The 24,250-nt window shown below is 37.4% G+C and overlaps 1 protein-coding gene and 1 long non-coding RNA gene across 3 annotated transcripts in view; one reads left to right on the top strand and one right to left on the bottom strand.

The window, feature by feature from the left end:
• The window catches only part of LOC131779257 (adhesion G-protein coupled receptor V1-like), a 60,797-nt gene extending 45,758 nt beyond the window's left edge, over window positions 1-15,039 (bottom strand). The window contains exons 1-17 of one of the 2 annotated variants that reach the window (XM_059095779.2): window positions 14,927-15,039; window positions 12,765-12,934; window positions 11,994-12,233; window positions 11,495-11,599; window positions 10,938-11,051; window positions 9,399-10,271; window positions 8,846-9,098; window positions 8,186-8,479; window positions 7,656-7,774; window positions 7,244-7,327; window positions 6,560-6,644; window positions 3,952-4,052; window positions 3,317-3,473; window positions 2,368-2,570; window positions 1,509-2,032; window positions 798-1,030; window positions 55-257 (exon numbers count right to left, since the gene is read on the bottom strand). In XM_059095779.2, the coding sequence (XP_058951762.2) occupies window positions 55-257; window positions 798-1,030; window positions 1,509-2,032; window positions 2,368-2,570; window positions 3,317-3,473; window positions 3,952-4,052; window positions 6,560-6,644; window positions 7,244-7,327; window positions 7,656-7,774; window positions 8,186-8,479; window positions 8,846-9,098; window positions 9,399-10,271; window positions 10,938-11,051; window positions 11,495-11,599; window positions 11,994-12,233; window positions 12,765-12,932 (3,756 nt within the window). In that variant the 5' untranslated portion in view covers window positions 12,933-12,934; window positions 14,927-15,039. The remainder of the gene's footprint in view (window positions 1-54; window positions 258-797; window positions 1,031-1,508; window positions 2,033-2,367; window positions 2,571-3,316; window positions 3,474-3,951; window positions 4,053-6,559; window positions 6,645-7,243; window positions 7,328-7,655; window positions 7,775-8,185; window positions 8,480-8,845; window positions 9,099-9,398; window positions 10,272-10,937; window positions 11,052-11,494; window positions 11,600-11,993; window positions 12,234-12,764; window positions 12,935-14,926) is intronic. The other variant, XM_059095780.2, reaches the window with a different exon arrangement.
• A 3,702-nt stretch (window positions 15,040-18,741) lies between these two features.
• LOC136280618 (uncharacterized) lies at window positions 18,742-24,250 on the top strand. The gene is made up of 3 exons (XR_010717415.1): window positions 18,742-19,060; window positions 23,838-23,987; window positions 24,125-24,250. It is a non-coding gene; the product is annotated as an uncharacterized lncRNA (long non-coding RNA).

Here is a 24,250-nt window from a genome sequence, read left to right as displayed (position 1 = left end):
AAATTCAATCCTCTGAATATTCTCTAAGTTTCCCACGTGTGTCGCAAATCTTACCTGAATGCTTCCCCATGATCCTTGATCTCTCAAAACTGTCACATTTTTTGTGGTGGTAGCTTTCATTCCAGGGTTATAGTCTTCTGGAATTTCCACAGACCTTTTCTCAAACCTCATCAATCCATTGGGGTCATCGTTGGCAGTAACCGTCAGGGATGCTTTCGATGGACTGCTTATAACACCGTTCTCACCAGTTTGAATCCCTAAAGAGATGTCAAAGTTAAAGCTCGCCGCTACAGAATGTAAACACATCGAACTACTTGTAGACTTTTAAGAGAAATCAAAGTTTGTTTTCAGTTGCCGTTTCCCAGTCGCCCTAGTCATAAAATCTCAAACTTCCTATCGTCAGTAAAAGCCACGGACCTTTCGAAATTTTGAATGGAGATCAACATCAGAGTCGCGCGGAGAGTTGATAATCAGTTGAGTATCATGAGTTAGTTTCATGGGTAGTTATTTGTTTGCCGATAGACGCAAGTAACCTTAATCAATTGTAACTTGCCATTTTCGGCCTAAGCGTATTACTGTGCATGATTTCTCTAAGTTAGCTGGCCACGAACAAACGAGTTGTACCTTAAGACATTAAACATGACTACAAAGTAACCTAGTTGAGATAAATACAAAGGTTTTAAGTTCAGACAAGGTTTCAAGTAATTTTCTCTAATTATGTAATATCCAATTGGACAAAGAAAATTATCTATAGATAATAATCTGGGACAAAAATCTTCCGAAAGATAGATAAACACCTGTTGCATTGACGAGCTGAAGCTCAAAAGTTTCATATAATTCAGCAATTCCGTCTTGGAGTGGTGTCAGTCTAACAGACTGTGATGGTTGACCATCAACAAATGTAACAAAGTCAACGACATCAGTAAACTCTTGGCCAGACGAAAGATCCAAAGTGGTTCCATTGGAATATAGGCGAACTACTTTCCAGTACAATCTGACCTCACCAAACTGGGCAAGCTCTCTTTCGACACTAAGGGGTAGAAATCAATATGGCATAGAAGTTATTTAGTCATGAAAATTTCCCCCCTGATCTTAATTTTCAGAAAGTCTTTGACGGTCCATGACTGTCAGCCAAAGTTTCAAACGCAATAATTGTATCTTCAAGGAAAGCTGTATCACTCTATGCATTTTCATAAAGGACATGGTAGATCTCCAAACAAGTTTACTAAAAATTAAACAAGTATCCTGAATGTAAGAAGCAGTGTTCTAATTAGTTAGTAAATTAAATAAACGATACACATCAGGAATCTTGTTCTATCCGTTAGACAAAATCACCTTCCCAAAATCACTGCGACTTGTTTCCTTTCTCAGCCAAATGCAAGTACAATGTAAATGGCACAATTTGTACACAAATCACCATAAAGTGAAAAACCTCGGATTTTAATAACAACAAGAAAAAGAACACATAACTCTCAGCTAGCTATTGAGCAGCAAGGAGTGTCTCTTACTTGAATTCAACTGCTGCATTCTCTTTTGTTGTCTTGTTCAGTGAATTGGAAGCAAACTTGAAAACGCCAGACCCCTTGTCACTCGCCAAAATAGTCACAGTGGCAATAGTTTTGTTATGAAGCACTGTGTCCCCTGTTGAGTTTAAAAGACTGACTGTGAACGTCTCCACCCCCTCTGGGGTGCTGTCGTTCAACACCATAATCGATATGGTCTTTTGGAACTCTCCAACATCGAACGTCACTTTCGCTGTCTTGGGCTGGTAATCACCAGAAGTAGAGGTCGCAGTTCCATCCACCGTTTGATAGAAAACGTCAACAGTATCGCTGCCATCACCTCCACGTTCAATGGTTAAATTGGCGTACAGACCCTCTTGAATTCTTATTGAGGTGGGTGGAGCAAAATACACTGGATCATCGTTCTTAGAGATGATTAAAGTGGCTTCAAGTAAATCCTGACTGGCTAATTTGGCTATGCTCGATATGTTGTTGAGACGTAACGAGAATGACTCATTTCTTTCGGGAATCTGCAAAAAAAAAAAAGAAAATAGAACCTTTGCTAAGTTCTAAGCCATTCCAAGGAGACGAGGAAAACTTATCTCGACAATAGGGAAATGTTCAGAAAGGAAGATTTGCCATACAGTGTCGTAAAATCAAAACCAAAGTTATCAAAGAACTTGTCAGAGCAAAGAAAAAAATTACATTTTGAACTTGATTGGTTAAGAGTAAGGCAAGAGTCCTCTAGGCCAATCAGATGGCGAAGTGAAGCAAAACCAAAGAAACCTATATATACTTACGACAGTCAATTGAAAACGGCTCTAAAAAGACTTGTACAAAAATACATTCGGAATAAAGCACTCACGTTGTCTGGCAGAGATTCAATGGTAATAAACTTGGAATTCTCTCCAGCTGAGAAAGTGACGTGACCAGACACTGGAGACACATCGCTGGCTGGGTCGCCACCATTACTCGCAGTGATATTCCAGGAAACTGATACAACACCAAAGGTTCCTTTGTTACGGAAAACCTCAAAACGAGCACTCTCTGTGTTGGTCTCGGATTCATCTGAGTAAACAGAAAAAAGCACAACGTGTAAATGCTTTCTTTCAAAACGTTAATCCTTAAGTTCGCATGTGCATGGTTCCATGAGGATTGGCAGCAAGGATATGGTATAACCAGGAACTTCTACTTTTGGTACTTGGCGGCTTGATTGAATGATGCCCCAATGACTGGTAAAACCTAGTAAATCAGCCGTAAGTCCCCAGGTGAGGGAACAAGGAACCTTTACACAGAAATATCAGAGAAATGACAAGAAAAAAAGGGGAAGAAAAAAAGCTGAAAACAACTCCCCGACACGGCTGAAACATACTAAACATGCATAAATATTAGCGGAGCTCGCAAAGCGTAGCCCCATAATTATTACAAAATAGTAGTAACCCATCAAGCCGAAAAAAATTGGATGTACAACCGTACAACCGTACGACCGTACGACCGACCGTACAAGGTGCTACTTTTATCATGCACAGCCAACTGTACCACGGGCACTGTATTATAATCAGTCCTCTACACGGATACGGAGAAGTTGCGAATGAAAATCCATTAATATTACCACGCACTTTATCCATAGTAGGGGCTTTAGTTTTGTTGAAGAGACGTGCGGGAAAAAAAATGCGAGCTCCGCTTTTAGGCTTGCCTAAATCGATATAATACTCCCTAAGTGCCTCCAAAGAAACCACTGCCATCGAACAACGAGCAGTGTACGACGCATTTCATGAATCCGTGAATTTGTAAAGAAAAGAGACAAATTTTACCCATGATTTTGATGATATTAGCGGATTTGAAGCCAACCACACCATAAGGATCATCATTTTTCTCAATGGTCACATTGATTGTTATCTGGCTTCCCAGAACTCCTTTCTGTCCATCGGGTCCTTCACTGTATAGACCCAACGAAAACTTCTCATCAATCTATAAAATATCAAAAAGAATATCATTCATAGTTATATGACTGGCTCTATGAATAGGCAATTTGAAGCGATTATTGTATCCCAATTAGATACCAAAGCAAGAAAGACAGATGAATTTGCCTGAAATGTTTACATCCTTGTTGACACCTAGATTAGATTTTGTTGTAATTCATTTAGAAGGTTTCAGTTATTTCATATATTCATATATACAGACTTGTAAATATGTAACCTATTACAAAATTATAACCAGTGCAAGGAATCTAAATTTGATCTGTGTTGGGTGTAAACAAGGACAAGTGAACCATTTTCCACTCATTTTACCCAAGTTTATTCTCAAAAAGACGGTTTGACCAAAACCCTGACCAAGCGTGTTTGGTCAAGATGACTACATGCTAGTTGAAATTCTCGTGGATTCAGGCATCTTGTCTAAAGCATTGATTGTTAGTAACAATTCTTTAATAAAGAGTTTCCAAGCATACCTCAGGAATATTATCAACTCTTGCAATCACTGAAAAAGATTTTTCTCGTTCACCAGGCAGAAAATTGACTAACTTCTTACTACCAAAAAAATCATCAACTCCTGAAATAGAAAAAGCACATTGTCCATGAATGAGGTTACCATGAAAGACCATCAAGAAGGTTGAAACGATTAAACTACATTAAAGGAACATTGTATACTTTGTCAATTTTTTCTTATTATTTATCATTGACTGACACACAGAAATATTGAAGTCCAAGTAATTTAGAGAATTCTAAACGAGGAAAATATCACACCTACATATGAAGCCAACCAAAATTAAGAAGGTTTAAGTAAATGTGACCCTCCACGGGAAAACGGACACTAACGCTTTTCCGTTAAACGGTCTCGAAAAACGGTTGTAAACGGATAGTAAATGGTTAACTCGAGCGTTTAAACGGATGCCATAACCGCTTAAACGGATGGCAAAAAATTTAAACGGTTGACCAAAGTCCAAAAACGGATAGCTTAGGCCTTCAAACGGTTGACCAAAAATAAAAACGGATAGCACGAAACGTTAAACGGTTGACCAAAGTTCAAAAACGGATGGCTCACACTTTTAAACGGTTGACCAAAAATAAAAACGGTCAGCCCGAAACGTTAAACAGTTGACCAAAGTCCAAAAACGGATGGCTTAAACCGAGAAACGGTTGACCAAAATCGACAAACGATGAGCTTAAAATTAATGTTTAACGGCTGTGGTTGAGCCGGCGAGATCTTCTGCGGAAAAACTTTCAGAGTGACAACGGATAATTATCCTTTAAAGCGAAAATATTTAGCATGATAATTTGAAAAGTAATAACTAGCATATACTTGCGCATTTTATTTCTGGGTTAATTACTGCCGCTTTCGTGTGACATTCATGAAATAAGCGCAATTTACTGAGAATAGTTTCGCTGCCGAATATCCTGAACGGCTTCCGCGAGAAACTCATAATCTTCTCCTTTGTTTATTCTTATTAGTATTGAAAATGAACTTCATTTCTTCCTGTTCGGAAGTTTCGCGAAACAAATTTGCATATGCAATGCCGCCACCTTGTCTGAAGCCGAGACCTTTCAAGGTCAAATAACGCAATGAAGTTCCATTGCAAATAAAAGGTCGAATCGGTGTCACGCACCAAGCGGGGCCGTTAAAATGATTGTCAATAAAACCAAGAATGATGAATCAAGATGATATAAACAGAAAGAGAGTAGCCGATTTAACTTGTTTGTCAAAGGATGCGACGGAACTCGCTTACTATGATCACGCAATAGATAAAACCAAAATAAGATACGGTCTTTCTGTATTTCAAGAACCGGCGAGTATCGAGCGAACGTAAGATTGATACTTCGAACTGCCTATTACAGAATGATAGGCAAACAGTCCAAAGCTTTCCGTGGAACTTTAAACGGATAGCTTTTTTTTTTTAAACGGGTAAGCAAACCGTTTAAATGTTTTTGCTAGAGCGTCGAACGGATGCAAATTTTTTTAAACGGATGCAAATTTTTTTAAACGGATGAGCAAACCGCTTAAACGTTTTGGCAAAAGCGTTAAACGGATGCAAATTTTTTTAAACGGATGAGCAAACCGCTTAAACGTTTTAGCTAAAGCATTAAACGGATGCAAATTTTTTTAAACGGATAAGCAAACCGTTTAAACGCTTTCATGAACCGTTTAAACGGATATAAACGGATAGTAAACGGTTTTGCAGCTTAAACGGAAAAGCGTTAGTGTCCGTTTTCCCGTGGAGGGTCACAAATGATAACATGATTACATGTATGTTTGAGAACAACCTTCCCTCCTTTTCAATGTTGGTTGTTGATAAACAGCCTCTTGCAAATAATTCAATTGTAAGAGGGGGTGTTTCAAGAACATTTGCTGATTGCTCACTGAGGGTTGCAAAGAAGATACATACACCCTAGTAAGAGACAAGTTGTTTTTACTGAGGAGAGGTAATCCTGATGTGTTTGGACAAGACCAGTTACAATAGGAATATTTTTCAGAATAAAAGTTATCAAGGGACAAAACAGAAAACGGGAAAAACTATTATTTGCTTTTCCAATGCATTTTATGCAGCATTTGTATCCGTAAACTCCACTCAATTTTAACTAGTACAGGTTCAAATATATCGATTGTGGTTTATTAGAGCTACGGTTACTACGACCAGAACCTCACGCTATGATGATATAACTATACACTATCCTAGGTATAACCGTGACACAGAAGGTGGAAAAACTCTTCTTGTTACAGCCGCAAAACTTTGGAACTCTTTACTTATTAAAATAAGATTTGGCACCAGTATTCAAACAGAACTATAATTGTAATTTTATAAAGGAAGGTTATGCTGGCTTCGATAGTTTTCCCATTTCATAATTTTTTAAACCGTCTGATCCCTTCTTAATATTCATTATACAACATTTACTGTTTTTTTTTTTCATTCCCGTTTTTACCATTTTCTACTGCTTTTTCCTTTCTTTAATATATAGAAATTAGTTTTATATCTTAGGGGAGGGCCACAAGTTTACCAGTTCTTAACTGTAATGTGTCACCCCCATAAATAAAGTTATTCATTCATTATTAATCCCCATTACCTGAAGGAACCATTCTAAACTGCACCCAGCGTGTGTCCAATGCACTTCCCACTCGCTTTATGACAACATTAAAAGCATCACGTTCCTAAGCAGAGAATTTTAAAGCTTAAGTTAAAGCAAAAGTTTAAAACTAAAGTTACGATGAAAATAAAGAATAGCAGACAGTGCCCACAAAAAGACAAAAACATTTTTGGATTCTGTTTTCAGTTTTCCATCAGTCATAATCGTCAGTATCATTTGGCACTTTGATCAATAATAAACTTTTGAATCACCGAACTGAATCAGTTAGGCATGACACAATTTCAGTAATGCCTGGTTATCAAACAATAGCAGACAAATTGGCCTAATGGCTGCCATGCCAGCTCCAGACTAGTCCAGGTTGAAGGCCCAGCCATGTCACTGTGTTGTGTTCTTGGGAGAGACATTTTCCTCTCACAGAGTCTTTCTTCACCCGGGAATTTCAGATGATTACCAATCACTTGATGCAATGCTAATGGTTTATCTGGTAAACTGCACTAGATTACTTTCTCATCCAAGATGAAGAGACAAACTTTAAGAACTTCCACATCACAAAAACTGAGGATAATCACAAGAAATCACTGATCGATTTTCCTCTGGAACAAAACCTCACATATTTATACAGTAGTTAACATGCAATGACAAAAGAGTTGAACGAGAACCTACCTTTAAAGAGAGGGGAGCTGTATTATTGAACTCAAATGTCCCCCCTGGATTATCATTCTCTTCAATGGTCACTTGTGCACTACTCTGTAAAACATATCCATAGATAACAACCATTATACACAGGAATAAAGGGGGTAAATTTTCTGCATTTGTGGAAGAGTATAACAGGGTAATTTAGTATTATTAACTGAGTTGATAACATAAATTGGACTCTATAAAGAGATTAAAAGCTGAGGTTCGAGCATTAGCCCTTCATCAATTGCTCTGATGGAGGGGTAAGGCTCTTAACATCAAAATGAAATGGTATACACTCAATACCATATTACCTCATTATAATACCATATTACCCCATTATACAGAGGTATTGTTAATGAGTGAGAAATGAAGTAGCAGTAATGGTAGCTTTACTTACTGCTCCTGTCTGGAGTCTGTCAAGATTTGACACATTGACGAGGTTGACAGTGAAGGTTTCAGCTACTTCTGGAGTACTGTCTGGTTTGATTTCAATAGTAATGTTAACCTCATCATGACCTTCGAGATAAAATCAACAATTATGAAAGACAGAAAATCAAAATGTGTTCATCCTTTTGCTGGTTGAATAAGGTTTGCAGAGTAGGTTAAAATGACTTCACCTCAATCTGATTTTGTTTTCCTTCTTTTTCTAAATAATATACATAACTGAGATGTCATTATGAAGAATTGCTTTTTCTTTTTTTTTTTTTTTTTTTTTTTTTTTTAATAGAGAGGTTTTTGTTTGGTTCCATCCCTTATAGTTTTCAACAAAGTAGGAAGTGCAAGAAATGTGAGAGCATTACTTAAGAGAATCATAATTCTGCCTTAAAACAAAATACTTTAGCTGCATACAGAAAATTATTGAAAATGGAAAGTCCTTATGTTTGGAAATACATGTAATTTGAAAGATTTTCCTCAAAGGAATATTACCTTCCTCAAATGTGACATTTCCATTCTGAGGACCAGTATCATTAGCAAAAAATGTGGCACTAGTGCTTGTGATATTCCAGTAAACGACAACCCTATCGGCAGTTCCAGTTCTCTTTACCAGCAAATGAACAAACCGTGACGATGGACCTTCTGCCTCCTGAACAGAAACTCTCTGATGCACTGTGGAAAATCCAACTTCTCCATTGGCATCTGCAGCTGTTATGTTTAGGTAGATGATAGATCTGTTTCCAATCCTGGGCGATGAGGGTTTCACTGAGTCCACTATGGCAGAAGCTGTTGAGCATAGTTTTTTAAAAGAAATTTAATTATTGTTCTTCTAAAGGTGTGGCATTTATGCATGGTAAGTTTAGACACAGCTATCATCCCAAAATGCTAACAGTTTTCTTGTATCTTTCAACACTCCTTAGTATAGAGAGGCACTGTGAGAGAAAGAGCTTTCCCCAGAATGCAACACACTGACTCAGCTGCAGTGTAAGGTTCCCACCCATATCTCTAGATGCACACTAACCATATCTCCCAGTGTATGCATTCTAATCTACTCAACTGCAAGTTTGCAGGGGGCATTGCCATGTGTTTGAACCACTACATTTTCTTCTTTAATGCTTTCAAGCATACTTGGTACTAAATTCATGCACCCACCTCCTCCTCTTAAGGCCACTCCCATCAGCTCGGCTTTAAATGCGGCACCAAGCTTAATGAATTGATCATTGGCAATCTGCATTGTAACAGGGATACTACTGGAGCCAGCAAGTAGTGTTACTTCTTGTTGTTCCTCATTTGAACTACTGCTGCCTCCTGGTAGAATGTAGCTAACACTCAGGTTTACAGCAACATCTCCAACCAGTCCCCCAGTCCTTGTTATATTAAGAAGTAGATGACGAGGTTCACTATCCTGAGAAAAGATTGAAAAAGAAAAAAGGATTGATTGAAGGGCAATTAAGTTTTCTGCAGGGGCATTAAAAACTACTAAGTAAAGAGGTTTCTAATAAAAAGAACTTCATTTTATCTCATTTTCAATACAGTACACAAGAAACATAAATAAATATTGCACAATACATCTACCATTATGATAAGCATTCATCAAATGATAAACCAAACTTCATAACTCAAAGTTAATCACAGTTTGGTCATCATGTTTACCCAGTAGACTTGAAATCCCCTAACTTTTTAGCATGGAACATTACACACTCACCATATCTAGTTTTTGCTCATTATCTCCAGCAAATTGGAAGACACCATACACGTCATCACTGTCTTGCACAAAGAAATCAGCTCTTTGTGCTGACAGAGAATTTTCAAGCCTGGCACCACCCGTGACATTATAGAGTTGAACATAGAACTGCTGAGCCTCTTCCGGCACAGAGTCTAAGCGGACAGAGACTTGAAATGATGTCTGACTCACTCCTGCAGAGAATGTTACCATTCCAGATGTGCTTTCAAAAACTGAACTTACTCCATCACCATGGATTTTCCAAGAAACTGTCACCACTCCAAACGTTCCAGCACTACGATTCACATAAAACATGCCTCCCCTTGCAGCACTGTCTTCATCCAAACTGGCAGGATGATCACCAAATGAGATGACCCCATGTTGATCATCATTTGGTAAAAGAACCACAATGGCAATTCCAGGTGGCTTGATGTAAGCATTTTGACTTGCATTTGCCAGATGGACAGTAAAATTCTCTGCTTGCTCTGGTACATTATCATCAATTAATTGAACAGTTATCTTCTTTTTGGTATCACCTGGTTGAAATGTTAGTGTACTTCTACCATCTCTATAGTCCTTCCCTGGTTTGGCAAGACCTGGTGCAAGATACCACTCTACAGTCGCTACCTCATTCACAGGTCCAATCCGCGTGATGCCATCATCAGCAACCCCTCTGTAAACTTCAATCTCAATTGTAGACTGATTTTCGGGGACCGTAAGCTGTTGAATTGGAAATTCTAAAGGAGCATCGTTTGCAGAAATTCTCACGCTAATTTGATCAGCACCTGCCTCAAGTACTGCTCCACCAGTTGGTGATTCTAAAGCCAGTGTGAATGTCTCATCATTTTCAGGGACCTATGATATGAAATAAAAACCATAACCAATGTACAGTACATACAGTGTACGTACATATGTATATATTCGTGCATACTGGTAATAGAACTTGAGGTGAAAAGGTCGATTCTAAATTCATTATTTCTGCTTCAGAAAAATTGAATTTAAAACAATTTAACCATGGCCATTAAAGACTTGATGCTCCAAAATTTAAAATTTCAAGCATCTATCAACATACACCATTCAGTTATGATTGTGGTACTAAGCATGTAAAGTGAATGATAACGTATGGACTCTATTTGTGTTAATGGTCAATATTCAGTGCTGTTGGGTACAGAGTTAGCAACAGAGGAGGACATTAACAGCAAGGTGGTGAATATGGCATTGAGCCAAAGCCCATTAAAAAGGCTCCTATCAACACAACATCCACATACATGTTCACATGTATGCAATGGATACTTGGCTAAAAGTAGGCAGGGGAGGGTAGGGAGGGTAACAGATTAAGTTAAAGCAAATCAAGTCAAGAGAACCGAGCAAAATCACATGGCAAAAGCATTGAAACCACCCTTGGGCCCTTTGAATCTCATTAACTTGATTTAAACCTTGTCTAAATTACAGTTTATTTTTGCTTGGTGTTACCTAAAAACATAAAGGTCTATTTACATTATCTAAGATCTACCTACTCACATTATCTGGTTTCACTAAGAGAGAAAGGTTAGCCATGTCCTGATTAGCATCAAAAACAACCACCCCACTGGTGTGGGTAAAATCATCTGATCCACTGTTGGGTCCACTTGTGACCTACCAAACAACAGAGGACAGGTTTATAAAAGGTTTTTTTTTTTTAATTATTATAGTACATGTAAATGGTTTGAGCCTAAAAGTAACTGTTGATTGCATAGTCTGATCATCTGGGAGAGAAAAGTCTTGAATAAACTGTTGCTGAGAGTAGTAATTGGCTTTTCAAAGATTGGAAGAGAATTCTTCATCAGAGTCAAGAATCTTACATTGTTGATCTTGAGTCAAACTCATCATTAGCATCAAGAACTTTGGAATCTGATGATGAGAATTGACTTATACAGTACTTTCCTTTGCTTCATATTTTGATTCAAAATGAACAAAAGACAAACATTAAACTGGTTTCTATTATTTAAACTGGTTTTAATCATTCTGTTATTTAAAGTAGTTTAAACCAGGAAAAAATTATGCCAGAGCATAATCCAAAGAGCTAAGAAATTGCATACCCTCCAAGGCACTTGTACTGAACTTATCAGACCAGCTTTTCTAATAAGTTTGATGTTCTTTCTATTCTCTTCTGCTGACAGTTCATCCACCACAATTGGCCCAGTCTGTAGAATTAAAATAGATCATGTGATGTCAATTGATTTTAAATAAAATTTAAATTTCTCTATATATAAATTTGAACATTCAGAAACATTAAAAACATTGTTTGGTTTGTTTTAAGTATAGGACAACAAAAAATCTGGGAATTGAACCATGAATAACAAAAGTCTATACAACAATTCCTTTAAGGAATCAGATGCTTCTGTTTGTTGTTTTGTTTTTTTGTTTTTTTGTCTGATACCTGTGACAGAGTAAATTTCATTTTCCTTTCTTTAATGACCAAGTTCAAAAACTTAAACCAATTTTCGGAACTATGGTATTTCATGAATAAATACAATTGATGAATCAACCAATTTTTCAAAATAATAAACAGGAGACAGGAGAACTGTAATTACTCACCTCATTGAATCCAATGATACCAAATGCATCGTCATTGGCAAGTATTGTTAAATATGCCACTGACGGTGATGCCATAATTCCGTTTCCTCCAGGTATAGACAGGTCAACAGAGAATGTTTCATTCCCCTCAGGTATTGCATCATCTACTATTGTGAAGACACAAGAGCCAGAGTTCTGGTTTGGCTTAAATTCAACAACTTGTGAGAGGCTATCCACATCATTTACAGCTGAATCATTCATCTGAAATGACAATCAAAAGTTTACATGTAACCACTGCTTTGCTGAAATGGTAGGATGTGAAATGTGAAGATGTAGGTGCCTAGAGCATCCAGGGAGTTTCAACCATGGCAAGTGGACTTAACAATTGGTTCATACATCAGCGTGCATTGATCAAGATATGAAGCACATGGGAAGTTTGGAGAGCACGAAAGATGCGTAAGAGTTGCTCTACTAGCTTCTTGGGTACTCTCCAAACTTCCCAAGTGCTTCATATCTCGATGAACACACAGCTGACGTATGAACCAATTGTTTTATAACATTTTCAACCTGATGGCAAATTTTTTTCTCAAGGGATTTGTTTGCTGACGTCGTGAGTGTGCACAATAGGAATATGAAGCACGCTCGCGCAATTGAATTTGGTCAGACAAATTTACTAGATATGTTATAAATTCTATTTGAGACTGTTACATATGTGACACCAAATTAATAATTAAAAATAAAAGGCTTTGCTACATCAAATTAACAAACATTATTGGTTATTGCAAAACCAACCTGACAATTGAGAAGCACAGTCTCTGTCATCGCTCCTGTCCTGGATATTTTAAATGATGCTTGATTAAAGCGCACTTCTGACAATACAATTTGTGTGTTTGAAAAACGAAAATTCCCATCACCAGTTGCACTTGATAACAGCACCACCAGTGTCAAGAGATGATACATCTCTGTGGAGCAAAGATAACATTTAGGCTATTCCCCTCTAAATTGCATAAGTGATTAACATGCAATTTCTCCCTATAATAGAATCCATACGTGTACATCATAAAGAAAAACAACTGATATGAATACTCTTGAAAAGTTATCAGGTAGATTAAGTTTTTATCTTGATCTCCCACCAAATTCTTGAAACTAATTTACAAGGAGATGTGTACAATGTAGCAGCTAGAGGGGAAAGCTAGTCATCAGATCTTGAGTGTAAGGGTTCAGGGAAACCAAATCATTGTAGTAGTAAATTCTCTAGGAAGAATTACAGAGCAATTTCTGTTATTGTCAGTTTTGTGTCTTCCACACAACACTCAGACCGACCTGATTTTTAATTTGTTTTGAGCTTTGCTTGTTGGGTCTGAAGGATCAGAAAGGAAAGGATCGGCAAAACCATATTTAGTTGAAATTATCATTTGTTTCCTATGACAAGATCAGTTTTTTAAATAAGCAGAGAGCTGGCTCTCCTTTTCAAGGTTCATGAAAGTAGGTAGGGATGTGTGACTTGTTCTTGGCTATTTCCCTCATTTCTCAAAAAGAAGAGCTTATTTTCTGGCTTTTAAACAAAACAGGTTAAATAACACAATTTGGAATTATAAAGTTAACAAGCTCATAATTATGTAAATTTCACTTTTTCATTCCACGAAAAAAAAACCATTTCATTTTTTTAATGAAAATTGTGCTAAACTAAGCGTAACATTGACTTCTAAAAAGTAGTTATGCGATTATTGTGAGCTACATACCGGTGTATAACTCATTTTTATGAAATATTTGGAGAATGACATCATCTGCCCGCTTTGAGTGAATTTTTAATATTTAAGTAAGAGACGGGTTAGATTTACATTTAGCTGTCATTCCAGCTTAAGTAAACTTAAGGCTTTCCTCCCTAACTACGAGTTCTATGAAACCACAAACAAATGACCATACATTGATAAATACAGTTATAAAACAAAAGCATAAATCACATTTAGAAAAAGCGATGTAAACCTTACTTCGATTCCTCAAAGTCATCACCCATTTAAAAAACAAACCAGGAGATTGAAACAACTTACAGTAAAAACCACACAACCGCTTCAACTACAACATTAAATATATGATAAGAGGATTCAACGGCATCTTAAGGTTTAAAAATCTCCAAATTCAACAGTAGTTCCTTCTTTATCTACATAAAGGAAAATTCAGACGATCTCTTTCGAGTAACGCGTCAAATCAATATGCTTTCGAATTACTGCATATCGAATTCAAACGGAAACCACCGGCATAATATTTAGTTTGGGAATAGATTCTCCCGTCCATAACGTGGCGGACGAAGCAAAAATAAACTTTAGTAAAAGAATTAAAATTTTCCAACTCGATTCACCTGTGTTTTAATCGAATAAGCTTCGAATTTCAGAAGAGACCCGCTTTTAGCAGAACTACCGGCCGTATCCATGGACGCCATTTACTAATAGAATTCTGTACAAAATGCGCGTACATTAATGTCGAATTTCATGAACGGAAATGTCGTTTCGAAAGCGTTCGTCAAAGATTTGCCAAGAGCAGCAACCGAGTAAATTTCTTTCTTAACAGGTGGATAATAATATTTCAGCAGAAAACCTAAATTTGTAGTTGACTACCCATACAATATTATAGCACAGCTGCACTATGGGACGGATTATTCAGTAAATTCTATCACACTGATGAATCGCGCGCGAGCAATTATTGTTACTTAGCAATTTGGGAACTGCAGTTTGCCAAAGAACTCCACCGATGTTTATCGCAGCTAAAATATTCAACCTCATACTAAACCTGTAAACAGATCAAGTCTTCTGATGAGTTAAACCGAACAAAGGAAATCGCTCAAGTGTCTGTATGTACGTTGGACGACATGATATTTAACGAACAAAACAAACCTCTTATGTTCGGAAAGTTAAACCTTCCCATGCAAGCCATAAAGGTAAATTGATGAATATTACCTGTAAATTGTCTCTCCAAACTCCCAGATGCGTACAACTTTCACGTTTTATTGAACCATACTTTGGTTTGTTAAAAAGCTGGAACACTCCGAACTGCACGACTCAAATATGTTTCGATGAATGACGTCACACTAAGCCAGTAGTGCGTGACAGGTCACTGATTAGGCGCCTATACCTAGAAATCAACAACAGCAACAACGACAACAAACTAACATTTTTTTCTGCTTTTAATAATTTTCAAACCACAAAAAATAAATTGATATAAAGAAATGAAAAAATAGATTAAACATAAGTTAAAGATTCACAGAAAGAGAGCACACAACCACTCAAAAAATTAAAAACAAAAAACAAAAAAAAACAACTGATGACTATTAACTTATGACCCCAAATGGTCACAAGTTAAACTGGACCACCACATAGGAAACTCCGAGGAAAACGTCTGATAATAACAATAATAATAATAATAATAATAATAATAATAATAATAATAATAAAAATATATTTATTATTTGTAACGCGCATTTTACATGTGCATACGATCAAATGCGCGATAAAATAAACAGAATAAAATAAATGTAAATGCTAGATAAAAATTTAAACACTCTGCCCTTCATCAAAATATACAAAACGATAAAATAATATAAAAGATATAGAACAAAAATTTAAAAACTTGAATAAAAACTATAAAACTAAATATCAGTTATGATATGCTACATTGAAATAGTATATCTTCAAGAGAGATCTAAACTTAATTAAGTTATTTGCATATCTTATTGAACGAGGAAGACCATTCCAGAGTTTAGGAGCTGCACTGGCAAAAGACTCATCACCTAAAATTTTCTTCCTTCCCGTGGTTAATAGGGACCTTAAGCAAACCACAACGGCGACGGCAACGAGGACTTGGAAAAACAAAAGATCTAATTGGCAGAACAATAGCTCAGCACGTGCGTTTTAAAACTTTGTACATTTCTTAGCCGTCCTATGCAAAACAACAACGTGAAATCCCCACAATTTATGGGGATTTTTTACGTCGTCTGCGAACCGAAACCGCGACGGCAAATTATATAAAAAATAAAATTCTGCATTACATGTCTTATTAATATGTGTAGTGAGACTCATGTCTGTTGAAAAATGAATTTATACTTTTCTTAAGATTTTCGCGAATGGCTGGATGTACTCACCGTCTCCAACAGCGCAGAACGTAACTTCAGCATATCATATGGGCGAAGCGTTGTGGCCAAAATAGAAACGAAAATGTTTCGCATTTTAGTATGCTGGTTCTCAAACCACGCAAATGTTGATGTTTTCATTTTGTTGCTTTGCAGAGACGGCTAGAAATATATAAATAATTTAAAAAGGCGCATGCTGAGGTATTGTTTACTCATTAACTCCTTAGTTTCGCCACGTTCTCATTTCCGTTGCCGTGGTTTGTTTTAGGACCCCATTATAGCAGCTTTGCCTATGTCTCCTTATTATTTTCTCCAGAGAAACAAGGCCGAGTCATCGGTCCCAGCTTTTTTTAGAGAGCACAGATGATCAGTCAGCCGAAGGAAGTCCGTCTACTTGTTGTTGATGTTACCGTCTTTTATCTTAATAAGGAGTTTAAGAAAATCACGACTTCAACGGGAACATCACTAAATAAAAGTTTTAATGAGCAGAACAATGGCTGTGCACGTGTGTTATACATCTTTGTAAATTTATTTGCTTCCTTTGCAAAACAACAACATGGAATAACCAAACTCTCTCCATGTATTTAATAATAATAATTATTTTTCCCTATAAATGCCGGATATGTCATTTCCGAGGAGCTACAAATAAAAATGCGTGTCGGTCAGCTCACACCTTCGACGCTCGATCCACTTTGCCTCTGCCGCGTGCTTCATGAAAAATGCGAACAACGACCCTGTTTGAAACACAGTTTGCACCAAGAATTTAATTTATTAATGGCTGGTTTTGAAACAGTAATGACACGGTGTTCCCCTTATTGCTCATGCCACAATTGTACTGTAAATCCCCTCTGTTGAGCAAGGGTTTTGGGGTAGAAGAGCGTAGAGAGGTATAAGAAAAGGGTTATTTGCTAACTTATTTTCTTTTATTTTTTAAACATATTGAATTGGACGCAACTAAATCAGTGAAGCGTTTAGGTCACATTTAAGGAACCACTACAAATTTTAATACGCTTCACGATTTGGGTTTGAGTTGTAATGTATATTTAAGGACATATTGTCTTGTCAAAAAGAGACAACTGGATGCTTCTTTCGACTGTATGTAAGCATGTTTTCATATTGTCACTGAGGCGGCCAGAGGTATTTGACGCTAAATATAGTTTTAGTTTCTAGAAAGGAGAGTTATCCTGGCTAGCCTTGATACATTATTGAAATATTTTTATATTTTTCACGCGAATTAGAAGGGTATCTTTTAACACCTGCTTCAAGTTAATATTGGATAACAGGAAGTTATCTGTCAATTACACGTTTAGTATTGTCTGTTTTGGCTGTAACCATAGTTACAGAATGACACATTCTGGAGACAGCATTCTTTCCTAAAGGTGTTGCAAACAGAACAGTTTTGATACGAATTCATCTCTGAGCACAAAGTTTAAAAACAGAGAACTATCCTGGCTAGCCTAAATTCTTTGAAATATTTTTAATTCGTCCTTTGTCACGCGAATTAGGAGGGTTTTTTAACACCTGCTTCAAGTTGACATTGGATAACAGCTAATTATCTGTCAATTACGCGTTTAGCATTGTCTGTTTTGGCTATAACCAACAAAGTTAAAAACAAATCCAAGAAGCTCTCTTTCGGAATCCCTATCATTTCTTTTTTGGCAACAGTCTGTTTTTCTAGCGCACGGTTTGGTATTGTCTGTTTTGGCTGTAACCAAAGTTGCACATCGACACATTCTGGGGAAAGCATTCTTTCTTCAAAGGTGTTCCACTCCTAAGGAGGAGTTACAGAGAACGAATAACGAAAAGGTAAGCTTGTTTTTGACGTCGTAAGGCTTCTCGTAAACTACTGAGTATTCTTTTTTTCCCACCTCCTTTTTGGAGTCGAATGGATTAATAAAAAAGAGTTATATTTCCCGAACAAATTAGATTGGTAGAACCTCAAGCTTAAATAAGGCTTTAGTTCATCAGCAATACATTTCAGGCGCTAAAGTTTGACAACTGGCTGATATGATTGGAGTTTCTTCTCTGCTTTTTTTTCGGAAAGCTAAGAATTTGCAATATGTTTAAATCCTCTAATGCTTCATCAATTAGATAAACATGTCTATTAAATTTGCTAAATTAGTGGGTGAGGTCAGAGCGAAAAGGGTAAGCTAAAACAGAATAAATTCAAATATTTCTGAAAAATTCTGCTCCTTGTAGGTTAATTGTTTGCAACGCTAACAAATGAACGTTTGTCGGACGTCAATACTTGACGAGGTGGCAGGAACTTTAAAAAACTAAAAGATTGAGTCAGGAAAGAAAAAGAGGTTACAGATGGACTGCCGTCGTCAAAAAAACAAGTACAAGAAGCTCTCTTTCGGAATCCTTATCATTTTTTTTCGGAAACGGTCTGTTTTGATAGCGCACGGTTTTACAATCTAGCCTAAGTTAGTTAGGCAGTACTTGTAAGGACAACTCGTTAAACAACGTTAAATAGCTAGTTTAAACCAAGCTATGGTGCCTAATAAATAATTCCTTGTCAACTTTGCCGGTTGGACTTTACCCTGAAAAGGACTCTGAAACCTTTGGAAATAGTTTTTTTCACTGTTCATTTATCTACAATGAGGCAATGCATTTAATTCAATTTTGCCGATTCAGCAGATGAAAAGAAGTATGCTGTGGATATTTCGCCACTTACCTGTCCTCCTCTTCCTCTCTAATATTGAGTATGGAACTGCTAAAAATCAATGCAGGACAGAGGTAAACATACAAGGTATGGCTCTCAAGCGATCCGTCTTTAAAAGGTGGTCGGTAACGGCTCCACATCTCTGCGATGTGAAATGTGGACAAGAAATCACGTGCCAGAGCTATAACTACAATAGGAAACACAAGATATGTGAACTAAATAACCGCACCAAGGAGGCAAGACCGGAAAATTTCCTCTCAGCACCTGCATGGTTTTACATCCGGCGATTGAACGGCAGAGGTAAGTAGGGAGAGATCCGCGTGCAATGTATTTTCCTCATTCAGACTCTTATCAGCAATACTCTCTATGTGAATATGAAAGCGATCTTCGCAGTTATGAACACTACCTAAGCAGTAGGGGAAAGAGGGCCCGAAAAAAATTCAGGCTTGTATTATATATGACCGCTTTCATATTCACGTCTTTATCCGCAGTTCAAATATATGACTTTCATATATTCACAGCCGTTTAACACTCCCTATCCTTGGCCAACCCTGTCTCTTTTTGGATTATCATTGCCCATTTTGTGCTTCTTTCTCTTGCTGTGTACTCTACTTCAAATTGAAGGTAGATTTGCAGCCAACAAAAAAGTACTCATTTGAAAGAAATCGTTGTATTTTTACCATTATTGTTAGAAATACGATTGTCATTACCATTGCAATCGTCAACCTTCTCGGTCTAGTTCTTATTCTTGATACTTTTCTCATTTCTGTTACGTGGGTTTTTTCATTTACTTTGTTGCTGTTTTGAGATACAACGAAAACAATTAAGAGGCGATCTCTGTAAGAGCGGTCCAGGGCATTTCGCATCGGAAAAAAGTTTTCCCTCAAACTTTGTCCAATAAACTATTTTTGGTAACAAGTAAATAAAACCACATTAGTTTTTGGAAATACCTCAAAATAAAATTTTTAGAGCTCTCAAAAGTCAAAGCTGCAAAAGGCCCTTTTTTGACCTCTTGCGACATCGAAAATTTCAAAAGTTGAATAGCCCGGTCCTCGTATCACACCGCATGCAACAAAAAATATTTTGTATTCTTAAAGTGTGTGATATATAAGGTGTATAAAATGCATTTCAATTTTGATATTCGTTTATTCAAAGGCTCGTCATAATTTATTTAAAAACACTCGTTGGACAGCTTTCTGAAATTGGTTAAAAGTACTCTTTCTTTCTCGATTGATATTGCTCAAGTCCAGACCAGACCATTAAAAACTTCGCTTGACTTCTACTAATAAGATGTTTGGCTGCAGAAAAATATAAAAACTTCTTGCACTTATTGATTTTCTTCGCCGAGGTGACTTCGAACTTTTAGCGATATTGCAAGCGTGACAGCCGATTATGCAAATTAGTTAATTGAGCAAACTCAGACCGTTTTATGCGAGTAGCTCGATAAATCTTAGATTTTAACCATTTTAAGTAGAAAATATAGTAGAAAATATAGTACACAGAGGTTTAAGACCACACCGATTAATACCTTAAACATTTTAAAAGGCCAAAATTTGACAAATTTTATTATCTCGTGACGAAAGACGTCAACAACAACGTATCGAATATCATAATTTGATTAGCGCTCGCAAACCCCTTTTTGAAAATTTGGCTTCTGTTATTTCATATTTGAGTTCTGATGGCTTACGCTATTCAAACCTGTATGAACATTTCAAAACCAAACTACAGGATTCTATTTAGTGTAACCGGCGATAACAGCACACACTGAAATACATCGTGACCACTGTCACATAATTCAATTGTGTAATTATCCTCACTTGCTTCTCCCCTCTTAATAAAGCAGCGATAACATCGCCTTTTGGATCCGAATTCTGGTCGGCAGGAATAAGAGAAATTTTGTCTGCACACCTGTCTTTATGAAAGTTTCTATTCAGAACTCTAGGGAGTTCTTGTGGAAAAGGACCCCGCAATTTTTGAGGAAATAAATTATTACGTTACGTGTGACCTCATTTTTCCAACAATTAGCTATATCTATACTGTAAAGTGCGTAATTGTATTAGCTGTAATTCATATGTCTCCTTCGGTACTGGTTTGCTTGGGATTAATAACACTAAATTCTTGAAGCGGTATTCGCCAAAAGAAGTCCTGTTTTCAGTCGCGTTCCTCAGAAACTTCGTTCGGAGACTCAAGAGGAGTTTCCGGTTTGTTTAACTTGCCTCATAGTACTGACTCAATAAAGAGTCATCTCTGCTTAATCCATTTGTCAAAAGAGAGTTTCACAGAAGGAGAGCTTATCTTTGCAAGGGCTGGCCTGTTCGATGTAGAAGACTCAGTTATGGCAAAATGTGGGTCTGCGCAAAGCATAGGCACACTTATGGGAAGTTGTGAGATGCTGAAGAGTGTTCTTGAAGAAGTAAAAGGCGCTATTTCTGAGTACACAATGCAATTGGGTAGGTTTCAAGGGGAAGACTATCTGTATGGAGCAAAAAATGCTGCCGCTAAGATATTTGAATGGAGAGGGCATATCCTGAGAGCAAATTGTCGATACTTTGGAGGGAGATGAAGCATTTATAATAGTTGACTGGACAGTGAAGTTCATAGCGATGAAGTTCCGGGAAAAGCAAGCAGAATGGTTTCCCAAGAGGGAAATCAATTGGCATGTGAGTAGCGTTGTTGTAAGACTGGAGGAAAGCCTGGAAGTAACCTGATACGTACACCTTCTTAACAGCTGTACAAAAAGACTGGTTTTCAGTGCTGTCAGTCCTAGAAAATCTCCTTGTCACCATAAACTTACGAAATTCAGGAATAAAAAAGGCCTTTCTAAGATCGGATGAAGCAGGTTGCTATCACAACAGTAAGCTGGTATCATCTCTACGAGGGCTCGGACATCAAGATTACCACTTTCAGCAACTTACACAAGAGGGCCTGCGCGTTTGGAGAGCGTTTAATGTTGGGCCTGGAAAGTTTATTCGGTAAAATTAAAATTGCAATTTTTCCACAGAAAAAATGACGGATCTGGTGGAGGAGATTCCATTTTTCCCCACTACTGCTCGACGAACTGCATCAGCAGGAGAAAGCAATGATGGCAACGACGTTCCTATCAATGCCCTGAACCTGGTTGCGATGAAGATTTTAAGACCCAGGCCGACCTTGACTTCCATATGAACTAGTTAGTTCATCATGTAAGTCCTGTGCCTGCGAGCATGACTTAAAGTCTTTATGACATAGTGAAGAGGTAGTGGGTTCATTACTTTCAGCCATTGTCATTAGAGGGTGAAAGTTCGACTGAACTGGTTGCAGTGGCCACAGAACCCTTGACAAGTACATCAAAGCTTCCCATGGGATGGGCTCTTCATAAGAGAGGTGCAAGTGAACGGCTTTCGCAAAACTTCAGGCAGTACTTGAAACAGAAATTTAATATCGGATGAGACACTGGCAGAAACCAAACCCAGAGAAAGTAGCAAAGGATATGCGAACTGCTTGCACAATAGATGGAGAGAGAATGTTCGATAGAACAGAGTGCTTATCCAACATACAGATTCAGGGTTTCTTCTCGAGATTGTGCCTTAAACAGCGATCGAAAATACAACAAGAATCGGATGATGCCACCGACGCAGACGACCACTTGATAGAAGCATCCGCGTCTGATGTAGACGAAGGGTGTTTGAGAGAGGCGAGGAACACAGTAATGGATGAGATAGATTGAAACATCCAATCATGTTTGATATCTATGATGTGTGCTCGTTGGCAAGAGAAGCAAGGTTGTCTAGTCTCAAAGTCAAGATGCTAAGAGACATATGCGAACATTTTGAGCTCGCATTCAAAATGCAAGATACAAATGCAGCACCTCTTGCAAGAATGGAGGAAATGATTTCGGAGTGCAGTTGTTATGCAATCTAGTTATAACGCCCACCCGTTATGCGAATGCGATATCTTTTTTTACAAGAACTCTTCAAACTTATGAACAGAGACTGTTATGCAGACCGATGTGACGACCAAATAACGCCGGTTACACTAAATAGAATCCTGTAGTTTAATTTTGAAATGTTCATACAGGTTTGAATAGCGTAAGCCATCAGAACTCAAATATGAAATAACAGAAGCCAAATTTGTAAAAAAGAGTTTGCGAGCGCTAATCAAATTATGATATTCGATACGTTGTTGTTGACGTCTTTCGTCACGAGATAATAAAATTTGTCAAATTTTGGCCTTTTAAAATGCTTAAAGTATTAATCGGTGTGGTTTTAAAGCTCTGTCCTACTATATTTTCTACTTAAAATGGTTAAAATCTAAGATCTATTGAGCTACTCATATAAAACGGTTGGAGTTTGCTCAATGAACTAATTTGCATAATCGGCTGTCACGCTAGCAATATCGCTAAAAGTTCGAAGTCACCTCGGCGAAGAAAATCAATAAGTGCAAGATATTTTTATATTTTTCTGCAGCCAAACATCTTATTAGCAGAAATAAAGCGGAGTTTTTAATGGTCTGGTCTGGACTTGAGCAATATCAATCGAGAAAGAAAGAGTACTTTTAACCAATTTCAGAAAGCTGTCCAACGAGTGTTTTTAAATAAATTATGACGAGCCTCTAAATATATCAAAATTGAAATGCATTTTATACACCTTATATATCACACACTTTAAGAATACAAAATATTTTTTGTTGCATGCGGTGTGATACGAGGACCGGGCTATTCAACTTTTGAAATTTTCGATGTCGCAAGAGGTCAAAAAAGGGCCTTTTGCAGCTTTGACTTTTGAGAGCTCTAAAAATTTTATTTTGAGGTATTTCCAGAAACTAATGTGGTTTTATTTACTTGTTACCAAAAATAGTTTATTGGGCAAAGTTTGAGGGAAAACTTTTTTCCGATGCGAAATGCCCTGGACCGCTCTTACAGAGATCGCCTCTTAATTCCGAAAACGTGAAAGATAGAAATTCTCCCTGCATTTTCTCTCACTCATCTTAGCTTCTCTCCTGATAAAGTTTTCCCGCGGCCCTGGCTTAACTTACGACTGCACATCAGAAAAATCGCATAAAACATATAACAAAACGAAAAGCAAAACTTTTATTGCAGCTCCCTTGGGTTCTATCCCTGATTTACCAGCGTTGTCTTGTCGCGAAATAAAGGCGAGTGAAGGAAAAGACACTATCAGCGCGAAGTACTGGCTGGATCCAACCGGTACTGGGAAGGCAGTGTTAATTTACTGTGACATGATTAACGAGGGTAAGCGGCAGTCTATGAACAGGTAGCTTTAAGCGTTTTGTCGTAGTTTTGGTTTCATCTCTTTCATTTGATTTGGGACAATTTCAATTTCTTTTGTTCTCTTCGGTTTGAACCATTGCTTCTCCCCTGCATTTTAGATATGGATGAATGCAAAGGAGACAACCATGACTGCGACCCGAATGCAAACTGTACTAACACTTATGGTTCCTATAAGTGTACATGTATGGAAGGGTACACTGGTGATGGGCACTCATGTGCGGGTA

Source organism: Pocillopora verrucosa, chromosome 4 (assembly GCF_036669915.1).
Source record: "Pocillopora verrucosa isolate sample1 chromosome 4, ASM3666991v2, whole genome shotgun sequence".
Taxonomy (NCBI): domain Eukaryota; kingdom Metazoa; phylum Cnidaria; class Anthozoa; order Scleractinia; family Pocilloporidae; genus Pocillopora; species Pocillopora verrucosa.
This window is presented reverse-complemented; position numbering and strand designations above follow the sequence as displayed.